Source organism: Cariama cristata, unplaced genomic scaffold (genome assembly GCF_000690535.1).
Source record: "Cariama cristata isolate BGI_N322 unplaced genomic scaffold, ASM69053v1 scaffold8849, whole genome shotgun sequence".
Taxonomy (NCBI): Eukaryota; Metazoa; Chordata; class Aves; order Cariamiformes; family Cariamidae; genus Cariama; species Cariama cristata.
In genome coordinates this window covers 5,205-14,423 of record NW_009635211.1, presented here as the reverse complement: position 1 = coordinate 14,423, position 9,219 = coordinate 5,205, and the positions used below count along the sequence as shown (strand labels likewise).

Here is a 9,219-nt window from a genome sequence, read left to right as displayed (position 1 = left end):
ATAAGCCTTTGTACAATCCCCGTACAATCCCAAGATGGTCTTCCCTGCATCCCATAAGAAGTGCCATACCTCCAGGCTGTATCCACCCTCAGATTGCAAGGTGCTCCAGAAAGCCTCTCCAGTTGACTCACGGTGATGGGTCTCACTCCCAGTCCGCGGGGCTGATGCCCTCCTGGGGTGCCCTGGGAAGGGCTGGCTTGGAGGCTCATTCCTCTGACTGGGTTGTTGGGGTTCCCCCAGTTGTCGCTGTGCCTTCCGGGCTCCGCGGTGTGTGCTGAGGTGGGCCTTTAATCAGCTAACCCAACAGAGAGCATTTAGGTATTTCATGATGCAGCTGCTAGTACTTCAGTTCCAGTATTTTACTCCTCTAGTTTCAAAAGACTTTTATGCTTAATGTACATGTAAATGTTTTCTTTAAAAAATGGTTTAGAGAGCATATGGAGTATTTCAGACTGCTGAAGAACTTTTAAGATGTAAACAGGAGTTTTATCTTGGGCTCTGTGCAGTTTATGCATTTGATTAGACAACTGTGAACATGAAGTCTGGATTCTTTTCGTCAGGAGCATCAGCTCTCCACAGAAAGAGCTTCCACGATTCAGTGAGGTAAGGTTTTACAGGCATTTAGGCCAGAAATAGTGCCAGAGCATGCCAAATATCTGTTCAAAGTATTTTATATGAATTAAACTGTTCCACAAGAAACCAGTGACTTCACTTGTCTTCACTTCTTAGTTTGGTAGAGTGATGGATATCTGGGAGATTATTCTGCTTTTTGGTTTTCTGTGGTTGTTTTCGAGCATGATGAAAAGAAGGCTGCACAGACTGGTCTCTTAAAAAAGATGCCTACGGAGAGTTTCCTTCACCATATTATACTTTCTATCACCTACAGTAACACTAGCTCCTTTACAGCCCTCAGCTCACACAACATCCTGAACAGTGTTTTCATGTTAACAGGTAACAAATGAGATAGACACAAAGCTTTGGTGAATATTAAGCCAATGCTGTGAGAAGTCTTACTACACAGTGAAGATAAATCAGATATTTAGGCAGGCTGACTCTCAGATCCAATCAATGTATCGAGGCTGGCCTAAAGCCACGCAGGCTTCAACCATGTGTGAATAGATAAACTTGAGTCCTCCCACAGGAAAATTATTTTGCATGCTTTTTGCCCAAAAGCTGTCTCTCAAGCCAGGTGAGTTTTCAGATCGTGTAAACGCTCACTTGCAAGTACTCGAGACAGACGTATACACTGTTACACAGAATAACTGCCCTGTAAATCTCAGAAGCCAAGCTGCAGGTGTTCAAAGCTTGTGTCTTACTCCACACCCGAATATTCAAGGGCAGAGCCAACAGTTCTCACAGTCTAAGTGCTGATGCTTAACTTAGTGACAGATTTTCTGATCAGATTTTCAGATTTTTTCCTTCTCAAGAAGGACTCAGTGGGAAGCTCCCCAAGTGCTACATGGTCCAACCTCTGCCCTAGCATTTGCAAAACAAAAATTAATACATACTTTCTAAGCATGGCTCATCATTACCTAATATAGTGGTGGTTATTTTTCTCTGTATCGTTCCAACCACACAAATATAATTCAGTGAACAGAGATGAATTTATTTTTCAGCTATTTATAACCTATTTGTAGTTCTGTTTACCCATGGCTGTGAATCTCACACTTTTAATACTAGTTCTTTTATATTCCTTGTCACCATCCTCTGCTTCTTCTGGGGCGTCCTTCTGCTGAAATGCTTCTCCGAATGGCAGAATAAAATCTGCTTGTCCAGGGGACAGGTTAGGAAATGTGGCATCAATATACTTTTGAAAGGCTTGTCTTGTCGCTTGTATTTCAGTTTCCAGGTTGTCCTTCCAATCTGTCATCTTCTGCATAAGAGTCTTTACCTGCTCTTCTGCTGCTTTCAGCATAACCATCACTTTTTCCAGCTCATCAAGATGTAGGGTCTCTGCTTCTTTGAGCTGTTTTTCAGTCTCAGTCTGATTCTCTTTTTGTGTGATACTCAGGGCAATATTAATCTCATGACACTTTATTTAGTTGCTCTATACTTTTATGATATCTTTCTTCAGCTAACATACTTTCTTCTTTGAGTTGTTCTAAGTGCTTTCTATTTAAAAGAAGAAAAGATTTGTAGGGAACACCTGTTTTAAAGTTTATTTAACAAACAGTTTAAGTCTATTCAGGCTGTTGTAAAGCCTCTCTTATTCAACTATAAATATACATTAAATCAGAACTTGATGTAGGGCCTCTGAAACAAAACAGGGTAAAAGGCAGCCACTGATGACGCAGAGAAAGGCAGCTGCAGAAGATTCTATTTCTGCATGTGTCACATTCAGCGATAATTTAATGATGCTTGCTTCCAAATGAAAAATATAAAGGATTACTATTTCACTCTTCATTCAGGTCTCCCTTTGAGCTAGTACTTAAGTACACACAGATTTTCAAATAGGCTTTGGACAATTTCGCCCCCAAGTAAAAATGCTGTCTTGAAGTGAAATCTAAGAACTGATTTCTAGGCTACAGATTAATCTGTAATTTTGTTTAAGTGGTACTGAGAACATCCTTGTGCTAGCACATCAGTAATAAAACATGCAATTTATATTATGTAGTCAAAACATTATGGGTGCTATTCACCGGAGTTGGCTCAGGAACAAGTAAAGAATGGTACATCAGGCATCCATTAAGGTTACTGAGCCAACTATTTCAATGTAGAGAAAACAACTTCTGCCCTCTGGTATTGCTCCCTCCACTTTGCTGGAGATGTTTTCGCAGAGCTCTGCTAACATGAGAAGTTAAAGAGACCAGCTAAGTTTATGCAGAATGTGATTCATCTTTGTCAGAAAGGGCATGTTTAAGAGTGAAAATGAAGGTCTTAAATAATGGATCAAAACATAAGTGTGATTCTGTTCAGAAAAAAAAGCAGCATCTTACAAAGGAACACACCTGAACGGATCTTTTCATGGTGACAGCATTATTTGTTGTTTGTGATGTCAAAAAATGAAATGTATTCTACTCTTATGAGAGAGGTGCATTATTATTTTGACATCAAAGCTGTTTAATTCACAACGCTTGATCTATATGGGTAAAATCTCCTGCACCCTGCAGACCTCCATATGAACGCACCTTTTTCAGTTTTGCATAGATGTTATGAATGGCACAATAGGCCCTTGAGATCTTTATTTCTGATGACTCTAAATCAGCCATAAAAAGCAAAACTTTTGGATCCTTGGTTGGCTTTGTGATACTTGCTTTTAGGAACAAAATATGTTTTATTTCTACATGGGGCGTCAGCGAGAGAGAGAGTGAGCCTGCAACTCTTGCTGGTCACTTGACATTTCCAAATACATTTTTTTTCTGAAGGGTCTATTGATCTTTTCCTAGAAGACCTGCATCTGAGCAATGCTGATGCAATTCCGGTCATTTTCTTTAGCACAGCATGTCTGCCAGGCAAGTCAGGGGAAACACTAAGAGCACCTGTGCTGCCTGGCTGCTTCCTTCAGGGCCGCCTCCGTCTCCTGTTTCCTGGCTTTGGCCACCGCTTGCATCTTCTCCTGGGCACACTGAAGTCTGTGAGCCATGTGCTGCTCTGCAGCTTCAGCCTCTCTCTTCCGCTCATCTTCCATGTACTACTGCATCTCTGCCTCAGCCTTCCTCACCTCCTCCTTAAGCAAAGTTAAAAGTAGATGTGAGTAGTGACAACAGCTGATTGCTTAGTTGTCTTTAAACAATCCCCAGCAAAGACCAGCAGAATAGACTTCAGGAAAATATTACGGGGCAATTACAGTGACTTATTGTAGAACCATTCTACATCATCCATGTTTTCTACATAAGGCATAAAAAGTTCCCTGATGTATTTTCTTCACAAGCTCACACGGTCAGCGGCATGGTTTTAGAGTGAGATGGAGAAGCAGCCCAGTCACTGGTATGCTTGTCAGCAAGATATTGCTTGGGCTGATACAAAAAGGTATAACACCACAAATCTTAGGTGGTCTGGGTGGACACACATACATCTGGAATCTCAGACAACTCAATATATACCAATATACCTCTGTTGCCATTATAGTCCATGCCAAACCTGACCATCCAGTAAAGCAATCCAGCCCACTTAACTCACTGCCCAGTGACCTAGGCTGCTTTGTCACCATACACAGCTCTTTCCAAGACCCCTGATAAGTGCACGCACTGTGGAAGTGGCAAGACACTGTTGGGAAAGCTCTGGCTGCTTAGATCTTGGTCGGTTTTCTAATACAGAACGAGCAGAGTTGCATGAGGTCTGCCGTAAATCTCTTGCACACGCACGTACAAGCTCTGTATTCTGTGTATTTTTGTGGATACTGCTTGTTTGTCTACTGCTGGCAAGTGGAGTGACAAATAATGGGACCTGCCTACAAGAAGCCTGACTAAAACCATTTAATCATTAGTGGTTGTGGAACAGCCATATCAGCACTGCTGCAAAAAGCCATTCCTGAGGCTATCAGCTTAAAGCAGTTGTCTTTGACCTATCCGACACATAAAAACCCACTTCCATCACTCATTCAATGATATATTTTGTTGGCTGCCACTATCCGTTTGCTTAGACAGATGCTGAGTAAATTTTCTGCCACCACCTCTCCAAGCTGGCTGCTAGTAAGCAGTTGGTTCACTGTTAACACCCCTCTTAAAATGAACTGCAAGAAAAAAAAAATATCTAAAACACCTTGCCATTACTTTAGTTATATCTGCCTCTTGTTTCAGCTGTAGAATTCTGTATCTGCTCCCTAGTCCTTTGTCACTGGAGCCAATGCTATCAGGACAAATGGTACATGTTCACGTCCTGAGCACTCAGGTCTATGAAGATATATAATAGGCTTATGGCAAGTAACTGAATGGTTAAACACAAGGAACTGAGCTTCTGCCAACTATTGTCGGCAGATGCTATGACAGCAAAAGACAGAGCTCCCTTGGAAAACAGCTCCATAAAATGGAACAAACTCTGCTGGAATCTTAAGACCACTGTAAACCTCCCTGCTTTTCCTCTCGAGATGCCAAGCACATTGCTTTGACTGCCTGCAGTATAAACAGATAGCTATTTAGAAACTTGTATAAAATAAAATTTCAAAGCAAAACATTCCAGCAATTCTCTGTGTGCCCTTCATCTGCCAGTGGGAGGCTGCAAGATGAAGGATGGCAGGCGTTAAACGGACTGCATAAAGCCTGACTGAGGAGTGCTCAGATGCTCCAGAGTTAAAAAGCTCTGTGAAGCAGTGCAGAAAGCAGGAAGGCTCAGATCCTGAAGGCAGTTGCCTTCCTTTCTCTTTGCCTATCTCTGAGTCTTTTCTCAGATCTCCAAACAGCCATATAAAGCATGTGCTAAGCATATACAGAAATACAAAGCTACAGTTTGTGTGCTTCGTTTACGAATACACATATGCTGGCAGTTTTCCTTCTCCTCCACCCCACTTAGGGTCCAGGTTCAGCAAATCAGTTCAACACCTTTCTAGCTTTGATGAACATGAAACTTCAGGACAGATTTGAAGTTAAGCCCGTATTTAACTGCCCTTAAGAAATGCACTTAATCAGGTTCAGTGGCTGGATGAATCAAGGCCTGACAAGGAATTTTCAACAAAGTCCACAAACTTCATTCAATTAAAAAAAAAAGTGAAACGTGCTGAAAGTGAATTAAAAATCCAGTTAGCTCAAGTTCACGTCTCGTCTTGCACAAAGTCATCTTTCAGGCCAAGTGCTTCTCCTGGCATCTGAGTTCAAATCTCAGATGAATGAAGGTCCTGGTTATGGCAAGCATTAAAAAAAACCATTTTTTTAACATAGAATGACATTCTTGGTTGTCAAACACATGGTTCTGTCATGCTAGCCATTTCCATGGTAATGAAAGCAAACTGGTTCATACCCTTAATTCCTTTCCAAGTTTTTGTTTAAGGTCCTGTACAAATGCACTGTGGTTAGCGGCTGCCTCTTTCAGAGCTTTATCCACTGCATCTTCCTTGTGCATTTCAGCCTTTAAAACAAGTTATTATTAAGTATAGCTGCTCACATTCTATTAACATCCTATTAAGATGAAGCAGAGGTTACATAACTAATAGTTCTGCATTTTCTGTTTAAGAAATCAGAGCAAGTTAAATTTAAAATCAGATGGCAAAATACATTTTGGCCTATTTGGCAATTTTATTGCAGTGAGTCCTGTTAAAATGTGGCCATACAATAGGATTGAGTCGCCACAGTTGTAAGCACTATACATATATGTAACATAAAGGGCAGTTTTAGAATCTTCCATAGCACTATGGGGAACAGCTTTAACAACTAATAACTTCTGTGTGCCTTAGAGGCCATTTTCAGACCAGACGCAAATTTTGTTATTAATTCAAAGTATCCTTTGTTGTGATCAGGAACTGGAGAAATATGTGCACACAGAAATCTGTGAACAAAGGAGGAGCTGAAATTGATGACAACTGTATAGCAGTGACCTCAAAGTTCTTTATTAACTGTCTTTATACTATAGCAATTATTCCAAAGAATAATCATCATTTAGATGACAGGAGTATAATTTAATTTACCTCAGACCAAAGTTCAGTTTTCATTTTTTCAATGCGCTCTTATATCTCTGCCTCCTTCTTTTCATGTTGTTCTCGTTGAATGTCTGCTCCAATCTCTGCACAATCAACACAAGCAGATCATGCACAGCAAACCAGCAGAGTGCAGAAACCCATGCCTCTCTGCTCCCAACCTCTTTGCTTGGCTTCGCAGCCGATTTAAAAATGAAAAGGCTAAAAAACACACACCCTCATTTCACATATAGGAAAACACAATTACTATTGCTTGTGCAGTTCCGTAAAGGCAATAGGAAGGTGCTGAGCCCAACTCTCACCTTCTAGGCAAGGTTACTCAACAGGAGAGCATCACAAGTGTCCCCCCTAGCTCCTTGACCTGACAGCGATCTACACGGCACAAGCAATAGGTCAGTCCTCAGCTTTCTTGGGAATGACTCAGCCATTTCTGTCTGCGACCAAACCTTGCAGGAGCTCAGGGGATGCCTTTGCTCCCTTCAGATGCTACAGGTGAGACAGTACCCTCTTTGGCTCCCTGTGCCTTCAGAGTCCTCCAAGGCTTTCAGCAAGGTCTCTTGCCCCAAGGTGCCCTCAGATTCCTTCATGCCGCTCTTGGGGCACACAATGAATATTCTCAGGGGGATATGGCAGAATATTTCAGGTGTTTGGAACAGAGCAAGCACATACGAAGCAATTCCTCTGTCTCTAGGGCTGCTGTGTCTGTCCAGGGCTCAGGCAGCCCCAGCGCTGGAGGAGCACAGCTAATCCCTTCTAGAAGGGGGAAGCGAAACAGCATGGAGGTGAGCCCCACCACGTCACAGGGCCTAGGCCAGGGATGTTCTCTTTAGCAACACGGATGAGGTCCCAGTAAGACATTAGCATCACCACCTCCTCCTGTGGACATGCTGTGAAAGCAAACAGGGAGCCCAGCTAACTCGTTTGAAAGGCTGGTCTTCAGCACTAAGGATTGCCCAGAAGACACTGCAGAGGGAGGTAGATGAAGACACCTTCCTGCAACCCAAACCTGCACACCCCCCAACAGCAGGATTTCAGATCCTCCCCCTCCACCTTTCCGGCTCAGTGCCAAGCCTGGGCATTGCTTTGGATCCCATTCTCTGTGCTTGACAGGGCCAGAGAGTCACACTTTCCTGGGTTATTATAAAGGAAAATGAAGAAGGAATAGAGCCACAGGAGATCTAGCTTTCAAACAGCCACTGGAGGATTAAGTCTCCCCCTTTCACTCCAGTCTTCTTCCCCAATCCACATGGGTGGGCAGAGTCCTCTCATGGAGGTAACACAAAGTACACAGAAAACAGTAGCAGGATGGGACAAAGGGGTCAACTGATTTACACTGGCAAAACAGAAGTCCAACGGTGCATGAATCTTAGCAAGTATGTTGTGCTCTGCATAGTTTTTCTGTAGTCCATTATATTAAGCAGTAAAGAGAAAATAATTTAAAAAGGACTGTCTCTGGTCTTCTGGACATGTTTTAGATCATGTGTGTTAACACAGGGCTGAAGCCTCATGTTCTGAGACATGCACAGCACCCACCCTGCTGCCAGGGCTCTCAGTACGCTGACAATCTCTTGATATTGTTTAAAATAGAAACCAAGCACACTCCTCTTCGCAATGCACATTAATTAAAATGGACAACATGGTTTCTACAAAACTTTACACTGCTGAGCAGAAACCTCTATGACGATTAGGTGTAGCATATAAAGATACTTCAGATTCTTGCTAGATCCTCAAACATATGAGTGCTACCATATGCCTGCCTTTGTCATTGAGGTTATGATTGTGGTGTGCCAGAAAATAAAATAATCAAACCTCAAGAGGCTCTACAGAGCCTCAATCTAACCTCAGCAGCCAGAAGCAGGTATAAGAAGGTAGGATTCAGGATAAAACATCCCAGCTGTGGCCTGCTGAAGGATGAGGGGATAATCTTTGCAAATCTTAAGTCAAGCATAGTTCTTCCCAAACTACCGTAGCCTTACAAAACATTTGCTAACAGTCTTACAGCAAATTCTCTTTTGCACTTCATTATGCCTAAATCTGAATGCCTTCATGCACGACAGAACAGCTGACCCTTTCCCCTTTCTGAATATATTGGGCTTATTAATATTCAGAAGGTAAGTGCAGTTCTGTCTTACCAAGATGTGAATGCCTGCATGACCATCAAGAACAGATGGATACAACACATCTTGGAGTTTTCCTAAATCTCAGATTGCGAGGAAATGATTTCAAAAACAAACTTACCCAGTATATCACGATGAGTATAATACCGTGTTCTGAAAGGCTTATACTCCTGAATCCGATCAAAAGTAGCGTTGGAAGGTGGTGGTGGTATTGTTTTTGAACATACAGCACAACAAACAAAGGAGTCCAGATCGGGACTTCTAATCATTGTGGTGTTCTGGTATTTTTCTGTAATACAGTTACTGAAATGTCAGAACTCTATTCCTAGTAGATCTCTTGCTTGCAGGCAAAACACTTATTGCTGCTACAGAAAACATTCAAGCCAGTGAAAAGAGAAAAATCATTGACCATTACTTTTTACCAAGTTAGCCAAAATGTTTGCCTTCAGATCAGGATTCACACACACTGACAACTCGGTAACACGCTGTAGGCAGATGATGAGGGAGGGTTTTATGAAGTGACCCCTTCCAACCCTA

The 9,219-nt window shown here is 42.2% G+C and overlaps 1 protein-coding gene across 1 annotated transcript; it reads right to left on the bottom strand.

Moving 5' to 3' along the window:
* Positions 1-1,627: 1,627 nt before the first annotated feature.
* LOC104167241 (chromosome unknown open reading frame, human C6orf163) lies at positions 1,628-8,951 on the bottom strand. Its single transcript, XM_009707440.1, is given in 6 exon segments — positions 1,628-2,036; positions 2,038-2,112; positions 3,480-3,667; positions 5,893-6,000; positions 6,557-6,651; positions 8,804-8,951. Coding segments are annotated over 6 exon segments (1,023 nt in total).
* Positions 8,952-9,219: the final 268 nt, after the last annotated feature.